The sequence below is a fragment of the Myotis davidii genome, unplaced genomic scaffold (assembly GCF_000327345.1).
Source record: "Myotis davidii unplaced genomic scaffold, ASM32734v1 scaffold803, whole genome shotgun sequence".
Taxonomy (NCBI): Eukaryota; Metazoa; Chordata; class Mammalia; order Chiroptera; family Vespertilionidae; genus Myotis; species Myotis davidii.
The window spans coordinates 535608-548268 of NW_006295567.1; the positions used below are offsets into that span (position 1 = coordinate 535608).

General features: G+C 49.4%; 2 protein-coding genes and 1 long non-coding RNA gene across 5 annotated transcripts in view; all 3 read right to left on the reverse strand.

The window, feature by feature from the left end:
* Positions 1-1195: 1195 nt before the first annotated feature.
* On the reverse strand, positions 1196-5230 carry RPLP0 (ribosomal protein, large, P0). The gene is made up of 7 exons (XM_006770295.2): positions 5098-5230; positions 3691-3866; positions 3497-3584; positions 3238-3384; positions 2944-3129; positions 2218-2358; positions 1196-1429 (listed from the first exon to the last, which is right to left on the reverse strand). The coding sequence occupies exons 1-7, from the start codon at positions 5149-5151 to the stop codon at positions 1268-1270; spliced, it is 954 nt and encodes a 317-aa protein (XP_006770358.1). The 5' UTR covers positions 5152-5230; the 3' UTR covers positions 1196-1267.
* Positions 4416-5091, reverse strand: LOC107184168. The gene is made up of 2 exons (XR_001514994.1): positions 4741-5091; positions 4416-4508 (listed from the first exon to the last, which is right to left on the reverse strand). It is a non-coding gene; the product is annotated as an uncharacterized LOC107184168 (long non-coding RNA).
* Positions 5231-9478: 4248 nt separating the features above from the next.
* Positions 9479-12661, reverse strand: part of PXN (paxillin) — a 19209-nt gene continuing 16026 nt past the window's right edge. For all 3 annotated transcript variants that reach the window (XM_015568166.1, XM_006770298.2, XM_015568165.1), the window contains one exon: positions 9479-11542. In XM_015568166.1, the coding sequence (XP_015423652.1) occupies positions 11276-11542 (267 nt within the window). In that variant the 3' untranslated portion in view covers positions 9479-11275. The remainder of the gene's footprint in view (positions 11543-12661) is intronic.

Sequence of the window (12661 nt, forward strand, 5' to 3'; positions counted from 1 at the left end):
CCCTGGTCCCGCCCTTGTCGGCCTGGCCTCGGGGACCAGGGGGTTTGTAACTCGGTGAGACCGCCCGGCAGCCTCCCACCCACTTGACCCGCAGCTCTTCTTTAGAGAAACGTGTTTCCTGCATGGCAGGAACTGAACTAGGTAAAAGGGAGACCGGAAACTGGTGTGTTGTCCGCTGTAGCCCCGGTGGACAGTTCAGGGTTAGAGAACAAAGGTGGCTGTGGCGGCCAGGGCAGGATGCCGGAGCCGATCGCTGCCGGAGGGGAAATGAAGGCCCCGGGCTGGGCACTGGAGCCAAGGCTGCAGGCGGGAGGCTGGGGCCTCAGGTTCCGATACTCAGCCCGCCCATCTGCCAACTAGAGAACGGGGGCTGCACAGCTGATATTGGCCCTCTAACAAGCAATGGTCAGACTCACACCTACCCTTCCAACAAGCAGCACGTTTTTATCTTTAAAATAATCACCAGTTTGAAAAACCCTGCAACTCTTTAGAGTGCCTGACATTAAACCTACTCGAAGAATCTGAGCCCAGCCAGTGTGGCTTGTGGTTGAGGGTCAACCTATGAACCAGATCACAGTTCGATTCCTGGTCAGGGCACATGCCAGGGCTCGATCCCCAGTGTGGGGCGTGCAGGTGGCAGCTGATCAATGATTCTATAACACTGATGTTTCTCCCTCTCTGAAATCAATAGAAATATTAAAAGAGCCAAAACCGGTTTGGCTCAGTGGATAGAGCATCAGTCAGCCTGCGGACTGAAAGGTCCCAGGTTCGATTCCGGTCAAGGGCATGTACCTTGGTTGCAGGCACATCCCAGGTGGGGGGTGTGCAGGAGGCAGCTGATTGATGTTTCTCTCTCATTGATGTTTCTGACTCTCTGTCCCTCTCCCTCTTTGTGAAAAATCAATAAAAATATATTTTTAAAAATATATATTAAAAGAAAAATCTTAAGAGGAACCCAGACTAGTAGCCCATGGCCATGGTAATAATTCTAATATAATAATGTCCCAATAAATGTTATTAAAAGAAAAACAAATAGTTAAAGTTGGCTGGACCTGAGAAAGTATTGGATGTTAGGAGACCAGCACTTCATTTATAAAGAGGATTCCCAAATGTCAACTCCAAATAAAGCTGTACGTTTTAGTTTCTAGTATACAATACTATAAACCTCAAAACACACAAAATGAAGAGTCCAGAGACTTTTAAGAGAAGTAAGCTTTATTTCCTTGTTTCTCAAATAGAATTGGCTGAGCTGATTGCTTTTTGGTAATTAATCAAAGAGACCAAATCCCATATCCTCGTCCGACTCCTCCGACTCTTCCTTAGCTTCAACCTTGGCTGGGGCTGCAGCAGCAGCAGGAGCAGCAGTGGTGGCAGCAGCCACAGGGGCAGCAGCCACAAAAGCAGATGGATCAGCCAAGAAGGCCTTGACCTGAAGCAAGGGGAAAAGTTCAGTCAAAGTGGTCATCCACAGCCTGTCAGCCTTTGTAGAGCTCTAGATCAAGGACAACAAATTTCCAAGCCTCCCCTGAAAGTGACCAGACAGGATGACAGCTTGGGCATGACCTTGTGAGCTTAAGCCTAGCTCTTACCCATTAACTAACCCTCAGGATCTAGCCCAGGGGTGGGCAAACTTTTTGACTCGAGGGCCACAGTGGGTTCTTAAACTGGACCGCAGGGCCGGAACAAAAGCATGGATGGAGTGTTTGTGTGAACTAATATAAATTCAAAGTAAACATCATTACATAAAAGGGTACGGTCTTTTTTAGTTTTATTCATTTCAAACGGGCCGGATCCAGTCCACGGGCCGTAGTTTGCCCACGGCTGATCTAGTGTCTCTTGTCATTTCTAAAGTCAAGGACACACATCCCATGCCCCCGACCTCTCAAGTATACATTCAAAAAAATGTTATCTGCACCCTAGCCAGTTTTGCTCAGTGGCTAGAGCATTGGCCTGCGGACTGAAGGGTCCTGAGTTCGATTTCGATCAAGGGCACATGCCCAGGTTGCAGGTTCGATCCCCAGTTGGGGGCATGCAGGAGGCAGCCGATCAATGATTCTCATCACTGATGTCTCTACCTCTCTCACCCTCTCTGAAATCAATAAAAATATACCTAAAAACATTATTTTGCTACTAAAATATGATCCTAAAAGCGATCACTCAGCAGGCTGCTATTTATTCCCCCTGTCAGACCCACATGGTCCCAGTAGGTTCTTTTACCTTTTCAGCAAGTGGGAAGGTGTAATCAGTCTCCACAGACAAAGCCAGAACTCGCTTGTACCCATTGATGATAGAATGGGGTACTGATGCAACAGTTGGGTAACCAATGTGAAGGCATACGCTGGCAACATTGCGGACACCCTGTGGAGGGAAGGGAAAATTATATTTTAGGTGAGATCTTAGAGAAAAGAGAAGATTGTGAAGTCCAAGCAAAGCTCAATGGCAGGTAAGACTTGGACTAGCATCTTAGTCTCACACAGGGATCCTTCACACCAAATGCTTCTGGCAGGGCAATTCACACCCAGTAATTCCTAAATGCTTTTATCCTTATTCCCATCATTGGTATTACTATACCATGATGATGATGATTACTACAAAAGCCACTATTTGGTAAAAAATATAAACTATTAACATAACCATTGAGTTTCATGAGAGAAAAATGTTTAAAAAATGCCAGATGAGAACTTTGCATCCCCTAGGTGAGACTTCCAAAAAATAGCTAGAGTGAATCACGTGTCATTCCAAGCCCTAGAACAGCTACCCATTCATTCATTCTCAAAAATCTTAAATCGTATCATTACTGCCATTTCACAGACGAGGAAACTGAGGGCAGACATTAAACTGTCCTTGGTTACACACTGGTTTCAAAGGAGTGGCCAGGATTCAGTCGGAAGGTAGGCACACTCTCAACCGTTAATGTAAGAGCCTGCAATGGGCAGCACGTACCTCCAGGAAGCGGGAATGCAGCGTCTCCTCTGTGATGTCCAGCACTTCCGGGTTGTAGATGCTGCCGTTGTCAAACACCTGCTGGATGATCAGCCCGAAGGAGAAGGGCGAGATGTTGAGCATGTTCAGCAGCGTGGCTTCGCTGGCTCCCACTTTGTCTCCGGTCTTAATCAGCTGGACGTCACTCTGGAGGACAAGGTAACAAGTTAACACCTGAACACTCAGCAGGTTGCCAGCCACCAAGGGGGCCCCCACTACTGGCCTGGCTAGTACTGGCAAGCCAGGTCCACTCACCAGGATTTCAATGGTGCCCCTGGAGATTTTAGTGGTGATGCCCAGAGCCTGGAAGAAGGAGGTCTTCTCTGGCCCCAGACCAGTGTTCTGGGCTGGCACCGTGACTTCACACGGGGCAATGGCACCAGCACGGGCAGCAGCTGGCACCTGAACAAAAATAAGAAATGTGAGTTCTCCCTCCGCAGATACAACCGGAGAATCTGGCTTTTAAGGAACAACACTGATAAGGTCTCCTGAGCCAACCTGACACTCCTCTTACCTTATTGGCCAGCAGCATGTCCCGGATCTCAGTGAGGTCCTCCTTGGTGAACACAAAGCCCACATTCCCCCGGATGTGAGGCAGCAGTCTACAAAGAGAAGGTCGGCGTGGTCACCTGTCAGCACCATTCTCCTCCAGGAAAGGGGAGAAGGGCACAGAGGAGGGAAGACAAAGACGCCCAGAGACTGACTGACTTCTCCAGGGCCGGGTTGTTCTCCAGGTGTCCCCGGATGGCCTTGCGCATCATGGTGTTCTTGCCCATCAGCACCACCGCCTTCCCGCGGAGGGACATGCGGATCTGCTGCATCTGCTTGGAGCCCACATTGTCTGCTCCCACGATGAAGCATTTTGGATAGTCATCCAGAAGTTGCTACAACAAACAGGCAGAAACACGCCAAGTTTAACAGGAGGAAAGAAGGGGGCGGAAAACATCAGGAGATAGATCATTGTCCTGATATGCCAGGGTTGCGAGTTCAGTTCCAGTCAGGGCACATACAAGGATCAATGAATGAATGCATCAATAAGTAGAAGAGCAAACTGATGCTTCTCTAAATATCAACAATAAAATTTTTTTAAAATCAGGAGAAACCAACCCCACAATGGCTGGTTTCCATCCCACTCCCTTTCTTCTATGCGTTTGAAGTGCCTCACATTGGGCCAACTCCTCCCCCAGGAGCCACCTGGGTCGTAACACTCACAGATTTGTCAAAGATTTGCTTGCTGAGTATGGAGAGTAAAAACTGGGTTGGTACATTCAACCAGAAAAATTTTTATTTTAGCTCTCATTTTTTAACATTTCCCAATTATGAGATGTTTCTGACTCACTAAAATGACTTAACAGCAAAAAACATTCCACATAAGGCTGCATTTACAGCACTCAAAACACAGCGTAAAGCAAATGCAAAACCCTACTTGTAAAATCTAGGTTGTGGGGTGTGGGATTATTGTACCATCCTGTTAAGCAGGGAGGACTCACTCCAAGGCCTTCGTAAAACGAGCATTCATTAAGAGACTGGGTTTCTTGCCGAAACCGGTTTGGCTCAGTGGATAGAGCGTCGGTCTGCGAACTGAAAGGTCCCAGGTTCGATTCCGGTCAGGGGCGTGTACCTGGGTTGCAGGCACATCCCCTGTAGGGATGTGCAGGAGGCAGCTGATCGATGTTTCTCTCTCATTGATGTTTCTCTCTCCCTCCCTTCCTCTCTGTAAAAAATCAAAATATATTTTTTAAAAAAAAGAAAAGAGACTGGGTTTCTTGACTGGCAGGACCTGAATGTGCACCAACTTGACTTTTTATGAGTCACTCACTAACTCTCGCCTTCCCAAAGATGGGAGCAGAGAAGTGAGAGTATGATGAGCGCCCTCTGAATGCCAGACAGACCTGGGAATGAATTAATGCCACTTAGCTCTTGGGAGCCAGTAACTGCCCGAGCCTGTGTATCTGCAACAGGTGGGGGTGGCACACGGATCTTTGGAAATCCTGAAAGGTTCAGTGAGATTTGCCTAAAATGGCCCGATTCAGCAGCCGGGCACCTGGGAGCTGACGGCCCTCGTAGCCCGTGGCCGAGGAGCACCATGGCGGCCGCGACCCACCCCGCACTTACGATGATCTTAAGGAAGTAGTTGGACTTCCAGGTCGCCCTGTCTTCCCTGGGCATCGCGGCGGTGCGTCAGGGATTGCCACGCAGGGTTTAAAGATGATGTCACTCCCACGAGGACGCCTGGCGAGAGGAAGCTAGAATGCAGTCTTAACCAAAAGCATTAACTCTGAATTGAGTCAAGCTTCTAGGAAGACTAGTTTACAGGAAAAAAGACGCCCATCCTTCCCGCCGCCAGACCCCGGCGCCATTCGGCAGCCACACAAACCTCCCACGAGGACGCCTGGCGAGAGGAAGGCCGTGCTCCGTCGCGCCCCTTTTATAAGGAAACGAAGCAGCCAATCAGAAGCCTTAGACAGCACCGCCACCTATTGGCTGGCGCCGACGCCTGTCTGGCGAAGCAGGAGGAACGCAGGCAGCCATTGGATAGCACAGCTGCCACTCCAGCCTACCGGAAGCCGCCTTCAAATAGGAAGTTAAGGAAGCGCTGCCTGGGGTTGCAGGCGCTCTCTGCGAGCTGCTTCCCTCTGCTGGGCTGGAGCTGCTTTGTGAAGACGCTAGACTCTGTGGACTCGGTCCGGTCCGGTCTGGTCCCGTTTCCCCGCCCCCTGGCAGGTCGCAAACTGGAGGATGACGTTGCACAAGCCTTAGAAACAGAATGGTCCCTGTCCCCTCTATAGTGTGTCCTTCCCCCTACCAGAGGGATCACTTAAAACAGTCGGATCAAAAAATAAGTAAATAGAACAGTAGGGTCATTTCCTCATCTGTTCAAAATTCTTAAAAGGCTTCCCATCTCCCACAAAGTAAAAAGATTAAAACTTAACTGGCCTACAAGACCCTACATCAAGCATGTCAAACTTGGGGCCCGCGGGCGGTTTGCAGCCCACAATGAATATTTTTGCAGCCCAGCCAATATAACGGTATGTAAGAAACGTTTTAATAAAAATTTCATAACTTAATATCCTGTTATACTTAAATATTAATAACAAACTACAACGTTCGCTAATGACTGATTACTATCATCATGTTGCATTTATTTCCCTGCCTTACACGCAGGCGTACCACTTCCACTAATACTAGCAGCGAATATTTTAGCAGCCGATGGCCACCTCATTAGTCTTGGACTGACTTGTTTGGTGTGTGCAACAGGAAATATTTCGCTTTCGGTGAACAAGAAAAATAGGTTTATCTGCGTTAACAACCGAACTCGGGACCCTTCAGTCCGCAGGCCGATGCTCTATCCACTGAGCCAAACCGGTTTCGGCTGCGTTAACGCTTATTAATTTGTTCAGTTATTCAGTGTCCGGTAAGTTAATGTTCAAGAAAAAACATTTATTAAAATGTTCTATTATTTTATGTTAATGGTTACTCATTTATTTCAGCCCTTTTATTCAGCATGTCTCTAGCGAAATAGACCTCTGTTTCTATGAAAATTGAAACTTTTGTTTTTTTGCAGCCCACATAAACTTAAACCTTGTTTATTTGGCCCGTGTTAGCCTTTGAGTTTGACATGCTTGCCCTATATCATCTGCTCTCCACCTCTACTCCTATAATCACGTCTCCTATTTTTCTACTGACTCATTCCCTTCCAGCCAGACGCTGTGCCCCTTGAGGGCTCTAACACCAACTGTTCCCTCTTCCTGGAAGGCTCCTTGTCTATATCCACATGTGTGACGCCTCCATCACCGTTTGGCTCAAATATCACCTGCTAAAACAGGCCTACTCTGATTTGTTTTAAAAATTACTACCAAAAAAATATTTTTAAATAATCACTCCCATTTCCCCCTTACTCCGTTTTTTTTGTTGTTGTTGTTTTTTGGTAGCGCTTACACTTTGTAACACATTATGTAGTTTACTTATTACACTAGAGGCCTGGTGCATGAAATTCGTGCACAGGTAGGGTCCGTAGGCCTGGCCAGCAATCAGAGCCAATCAGGGCCTTGGGCTGCTGGCCGGGGCCTTCCTTCATTCAGCGCCACCCCCTGGTGATCACCGCATGTCATAGCGAGCAATTGAACTCCCGGTCTCCCAGTTGAATTCCCAAGGGGACACTTTGCATATTAGACTTTTATATATATAGTTATTTGTCTGTCTCTCTCTCTCTGCAAGAATGCAAGCTCTGCAAGGCAGAAATTTTTGCTTTGTGCCTAGCACATAGTAGGCATATCATAAATATTTGTTTTTTTAATATGTTTTTATTGATTTTAGGGAGAAAGGAACTGCGAGGGAGATAGAAACATTGATGAAAGAGAAACATCTGGCCGAAACCGGTTTGGCTCAGTGGATGGAGCGTCGGCCTGTGGACTGAAGGGTCCCAGGTTCGATTCCGGTCAAGGGCATGTACCTTGGTTGCGGGCACATCCCCAGTGCGGGGGAGTGTGCAGGAGGCAGCTGATCGATGTTTCTTGCTCATCGATGTTTCTAACTCTCTATCTCTCTCCTTTCCTCTCTGTAAAAAACTCAATAAAATATTTAAAAAAAAAAAAAAAGAAAGAGAAACATCTGTCAGCTGCCTCCTGCACACTCCCTACCAGAAATGGAGCGGCAACCCGGGCATGTGCCCTGACCAGAAAGCTAACCAGTGGCCTCTCAGTGCACAGGACAGCGCCCCACCAACTGAGCTGCACCACCCCGGGCTCATAAATAGTATTTGTTGAACGTATGAATGCAGGGTTTGCAGTCAGATGACCTGATCTTCTTGTTCTTGGAAATGATTTCACCTTGTTGACACTGTTTCTCATTCCTTACCTGTAAAATGGGGTAAAAGTATCCACATTCTAGACTTGTTATGAGGATTACCTGAGCTATTTGTGAAGACTTAACACAGTTCCTGGAATGCAGGAGGAATTTACTACAAATGCTAGTTTTATTATACATTCATCCAACACTTATTTGAACAATTGTACTCTCGTGTGTTTTTTAATGAATGAGCTTAGATCCTACAGCAGAAGAGGTGTTTCTCCCTACCTTTACCCTTTGCACTTGACCAAATTAGAAACCCCTCTATTTTGTTTTAAAGCCTCCTAGTGCCTCTGATGATGAGCCAGTTTAGAGAAATGCTGGAGTTGACTACTGCTAAGGTCGCTGTGTCATGACAAGGTATTGCTGTGTCATGACAAGGTATTGCTGCTGCCTGCTCAGCGTTGTGCTGAGTACTTTGCACACATTAGCGCTGTTGACATTTACAACAATACCAACACCGTCTTAGTATTTCCGTTTTATCGATGAGAAAATTCAGAGAGGTTAAATATTTTCCCCAAGTCCCTCAGCCAGTTAATGGTGGGGTCAGAACTGAAATCTACAGAAAGTTCATAGCCCATGGGCCTCACTATGCTGTAGTTCCTTCCAAACCCTGAATCTCCCCCTAAACACACTTTCCCAAGGATATACATACAGTTACCTTCCCAAGGACAGCCTGGCTCTGATGACATAAATATTTCTAATTGTAGAACATCAATATAATGGAATACCATGCAACCATTAAAAAATGATGCAGATCTATATTTATTGACATGGGGAAATACAGAGTACACTTGAGTGAAGAAGAAAATAACAAGGTAGTGTACCATATCCATTTCTATAAGTAAAATAAATCAAACATGAGCGGGAAGGAAAAACCAAGTAATTATCTTTGGGTGAGGGTTGAAGGTAATTTTCACTTCTGAGCTCACTGTGAAATGGGCAGGGTTCAGACTAGAATTCAACATGCGGCTTTGGAAGGCCATTCCAAACAAAGGGGAACTGAGGCCGGAAGAGGGGTGTAGGGCGTGGGGAGGAGAACTGGGGTCCGGAGCAGGACTGAAGGTCTGGCTGACAAAAGTGAGGAAGCCTGCATATAGGAACATGACCACCAGGGGGAAGTAGAGACCAATCGCCAACTATCAGTCCACCCCCTTCAGTTGACACCCTAAGTGTTGTGCCAGTACATGGGGGGGTCAGGGGAGGGCTTGGTCAGTGCAGGAACACCCGCAGAGGCCAGCCTTGAGTTTATACACCCTGTCTGCACTCAGGTTTCCTTCTGCATGTCGGTTCTCCACCCTGAACCTCTTTCCCCATCTGCAAATGAGTGTAAAACCAGCCACAGGCCCACGTGAGGATGCCCGTGGGGAATCCAGAACAAAACTTAGTGCAGGCCCTGACCTAGGCAGGGCCCAATAAGGCTGCTCCCCAGCCTGCCCTGGCCAACAAAGCTCACATGGGAAGCCAGGAGGACGGGTGCTCACGGACCAGAGTCCTGTGGGGCAAGGGCCCCACCCCCAGGGCTTTTTGCCTCATGTAAGGGAACATGGATGATCTATCCTCAAACTGTGGTCCTTGAGTCTAGAAGGGTTTGGTCTCTCTTCTGGGACTAAGTTGTTATCTCGGACCACAAAGAAAACGCACCAGCACAGATCAAAATAATGGCAAACTTTATTGGCATAAATCACAGGAATTGAAATGAGGAAAAGCCAAGTTAAAAGTTTACAGAGAAAAAAATTAAAATCAATTCATCAAATTACCATTGGCCCAGAGGGTGGACCCCAGAAACCCTTCCCTCTAGGAGTGGGGTCTAGGGCGGGTCACTGTAAACAGAGCAATAAGGCCTATGGGTGGAAGTGGAGATGTCAGACCTTTGACCAGCCCGGACCTGGCTGCTCCCAGCCCTGCCTTGAAGGAGGGACCCTCATCTGAAACCCCAGCGCACTGAGCCTCTGCTAAGATCTTACCCACTGTAGACCCCACTGGGGCCCCCTCTGCTGGCCAGGAACCCGGGCCTGCCTGCTCCTGTTTCATCCTTGGGGGAGAAAGCAAAGCTGTGGGGCCTTTCCATGGCTTCAGCGGATCCGTCCCTCCGCCCAGACTGCCTTGCAACAACCCGGGCCCTTCCCCCAGCCCTCGTTTCCAAGGAGGGCAGGGAATTGGGGAAGTGATGCGCCCAGTGGAATCAACAAGACCAACGGTCAAAACCAGATCCAGCTTTCCTGAGGAGGCAGGAGGAGCCCAGAGAAGCAGTGAGGAGGCGAGAGTGTGCGGGGGTTCTCTTGGGTGCCAGAGAGTTCACAGGGGAGCGGATGCTCCTAATGGCTTAGACAGGAAACAGTACCCCCAAAGCACCCTTTCCCCTTCTCCTCACTAAGGAACAGGACGGATGAGGTTCAGAATCCTAGGCCCAAAGGGGCAAGACACCCTGAGGCCATTTCAGTTAAGAGCTTGCTGGCCTGGGTAGTAAGGAAGGGATTTCAAAATACAGCAGTTTATAAAACAGTCCTGGGAGCCGTGAAGGAAAGAAGGGGAGTCTCAGAGCTGCTCCCACTTCACCTGCTTATGCTAAGAAAAAATAAAATACAAATGGCTTCCCCACCCCAAGCCCTCAGTACAAAGCGAACCCTGTCCCACAGCCACTGCCCCACAGGACCGGTGGCGGTGGACACGGAGGAGAATACAAAAGGGGATGTCTTTAAAATCTCTTCAAAATCATTTTGTGTAGAGAAGTAAAAGCAACTCCGATGATAGGAATTCAAACCTCAGTGTAGAAATCTATCAAAGTCGGCACAGTGTCCAGGCTCGGGGTGAATGCCCCCTCCTGCCGTCGGAGACGGAGGAAGTGACCATAAACATTATTGCTGGAGAGTCTGTCTCAGTAGAACCAGAGCAGGGATGGGCAGGGCAGTCGCCCGGCCCGGGGAGACTGGAAAGGCAGGAGGAGCACCAGGAACCTCCCATGGCCCCTGGGCACTGCGGCCCTCGGTGGATTGATGCTGGCATTGTCTGGAGGGAGCGGTGTCCCCCAGGATTCTCAGAACAAGGATAATTTGGTCGGACGGAAACAAAGATAAAAAGAGACCCCATCTGACCCTGCCTGCCCGCCCCCTGCTCCACTGCCGAAATGAGTAAGAGATGGCTCCAGTGTGGGGTGCTGGCCAGGCCAGGCGGGTTCGTGGGGCGGGGCCCCCAGCCCCCCTCCGGGGAGGATGAGGAGCTGGCAGCCTGGAGACAGCTGCAGGAGGAGGGGGAGGCCCAGAGGCCCTGGCAGAGGATGAAAAGCAGGGGGCACCCTTGGAGCCCTCTTGCCACCCTGCACAGCCAGGACACGGGTTCCAGTTTCAGTCGGGCTTGGCCCTGCAGCCCGGGGCGAGGCCTCTGGGTCACAGTAGCGGCGGGGGAGGCGGGGCCAGGGGCCAGGGCAGCCGGAGGGACGAGGGCCCTAGCAGAAGAGCTTGAGGAAGCAGTTCTGACAGTAAGGCTTGTCGTTCTGCTCCTTGAAGGTGCCCTTGTTGAGCTGCTTGAGGCAGAAGGCGCAGACGAAGTGCTCGGGGTGGAACTTCTTGGCCATGGCGGTGATGCAGCGGCCGGTGATGGGCTTCTGGCAGCCGGAGCACAGCGAGCCCCGCCGCTCGTGGTAATGCACCTCGCAGTAGGGCTGCCCGTCGTGCTCGAAGAAGCTGCCGTTGATGAACGGCGTGAAGCACTCCTGCCGGCGGAAGCGGGGGTGAGGCGGAGGAAAGGGGGCTCAGCTGGGGCCGGGGGCTGAGGCCGCTCCAGGGAGGTGGGCAGGGGACAGTCGAGGTCACCACACTCCCCCTGGCTGAGCATTTCCTCCGTGCCAAGTGCTGTGCGAAACGCCACTGAATTCCCAACAGAGACGGGAATGAGGCGTGAGAGGTAAGTGACTTGCCCAAGGTCATGCCGCTACGAAGGGGCACAGCCTGGAGTTAAACATAGGTCTGACGCCTGGGCACTTACCCAGGAGGCTGTACTGTGTGCCCCGAAACCCTGGTGCTGAAATGAACAATGTTTCCCAAACTTATTTGGTCGGAGGACCCTTACTGATCCCCAGTAACAGGTATGGGCTCCCCCCCAGATTGCAGCTTAAAAACCAATGGCCAATTCCTTGGAGCTGCGAAAAGCTTGCATTCTCCCATTGAATCCTTCTGAACGGGAGGGGCCGCCACATAGGACAAGGCTGGAGACATGCGATGCTCCTGGTTTCTCCCACCTCAGTACAAGCCCTGGCCCAGGACCCTGGGCTTGAGGAAGTGTCCCCCTGCCTGCTCACCCCATTAATAACCGCGAACAAAGCCTCCAAGTTGCATCCAGAGAGCACAGTGAGGGAGGCCCTTCTCTCCTGGCTGCCCAGTGCCCCCCCTTTTTTAAATATATTTTTGATTTCAAAAAGGAAGGGAGAGGGAGAGAGACAGAAACATCAATGATGAGAGAGAATCACTGATTGCTGCCTCCTGCACGCCCCCTACTGGGGACTGAGCCCACAACCTGGGCATGTGCCCGACCAGGAACTGAACCATGACCTCCTGGTTCACAGGTCAATGCTCAACCACTGAGCCACGCCGGCCAGGTGAGTAGATCCATCTTTACTGTGTATTCTGCCAAGAAAATTTACAGCGTGGGGCAAAAGTAGGTTTACAGTTGTTCATATGTAAAACAATTCAAAAATTAATAAATACTAATACAAGAATAAACTGTTTTGTGTATTCACAATTGTATAGCTCTCTGATTAAACCACCTTCTAATAAATATAATAATATATTAATATCTAAGCTTATGGTCAGGCCTTGTTATGGCTTTAAAGCAA

Bases quoted from the DNA above. Each gene is read 5' to 3' on its own strand.
- RPLP0 (XM_006770295.2), bottom strand. From the start codon at position 5,151: ATGCCCAGGGAAGACAGGGCGACCTGGAAGTCCAACTACTTCCTTAAG. The intron at 3,585-3,690 runs GTCAGTCAGTCT...TTCTCTTTGTAG, and splicing joins AACAACCCGGCCCTGGAGAA to ACTGCTGCCTCACATCCGGG. The intron at 3,385-3,496 runs GTAAGAGGAGTG...ATTTTTGTTCAG, and splicing joins ACATGCTGCTGGCCAATAAG to GTGCCAGCTGCTGCCCGTGC.